Source organism: Carlito syrichta, unplaced genomic scaffold (genome assembly GCF_000164805.1).
Source record: "Carlito syrichta isolate Samal-C Ts95f unplaced genomic scaffold, Tarsius_syrichta-2.0.1 Scaffold111653, whole genome shotgun sequence".
NCBI classification, from domain to species: Eukaryota; Metazoa; Chordata; class Mammalia; order Primates; family Tarsiidae; genus Carlito; species Carlito syrichta.
The window spans coordinates 170,618-171,158 of record NW_007055749.1 but is presented as its reverse complement, the minus strand read 5'-3'; the positions used below and the strand labels follow the sequence as shown (position 1 = coordinate 171,158).

Genomic DNA, 541 nt, shown 5'->3' with positions numbered 1-541 from the left:
GGCGGCGGCGGCGACGCCGGGCGCGGAGGACTGGAAGAAGGGCGCCGAGAGCCCGGAGAAGAAACCCGCGTGCCGCAAGAAGAAGACGCGCACCGTGTTCTCGCGCAGCCAGGTCTTCCAGCTCGAGTCCACCTTCGACATGAAGCGCTACCTGAGCAGCTCGGAGCGCGCGGGCCTGGCCGCGTCCCTGCACCTCACCGAGACGCAGGTCAAGATCTGGTTCCAGAACCGCCGCAACAAGTGGAAGCGGCAGCTGGCGGCGGAGCTGGAGGCCGCCAACCTGAGCCACGCCGCGGCGCAGCGCATCGTGCGGGTGCCCATCCTGTACCACGAGAACTCGGCGGCCGAGGGCGCGGCGGCCGCGGCCGCGGCGGCCCCGGTGCCGGTCAGCCAGCCCCTGCTCACCTTCCCGCACCCCGTCTACTACTCGCACCCGGTGGTCTCGTCCGTGCCGCTGCTGAGGCCGGTCTGAGGCCGGCGGGGGGTGGGCGAGGGAGCGCCCGCCCGGCCTCCCGCCCCTCCCGGACCCCGGAGGAGACGG

General features: G+C 73.6%; 1 protein-coding gene across 1 annotated transcript; it reads left to right on the top strand.

Annotated features, from left to right (window-relative positions):
- Position 1: 1 nt before the first annotated feature.
- On the top strand, positions 2-472 carry LOC103273220 (homeobox protein HMX3; the record flags this gene model as incomplete). The annotated part of the gene is made up of 1 exon (XM_008070656.1): positions 2-472. A coding segment is annotated over one exon (471 nt), but the record flags the coding sequence as incomplete, so codon positions are not given.
- Positions 473-541: the final 69 nt, after the last annotated feature.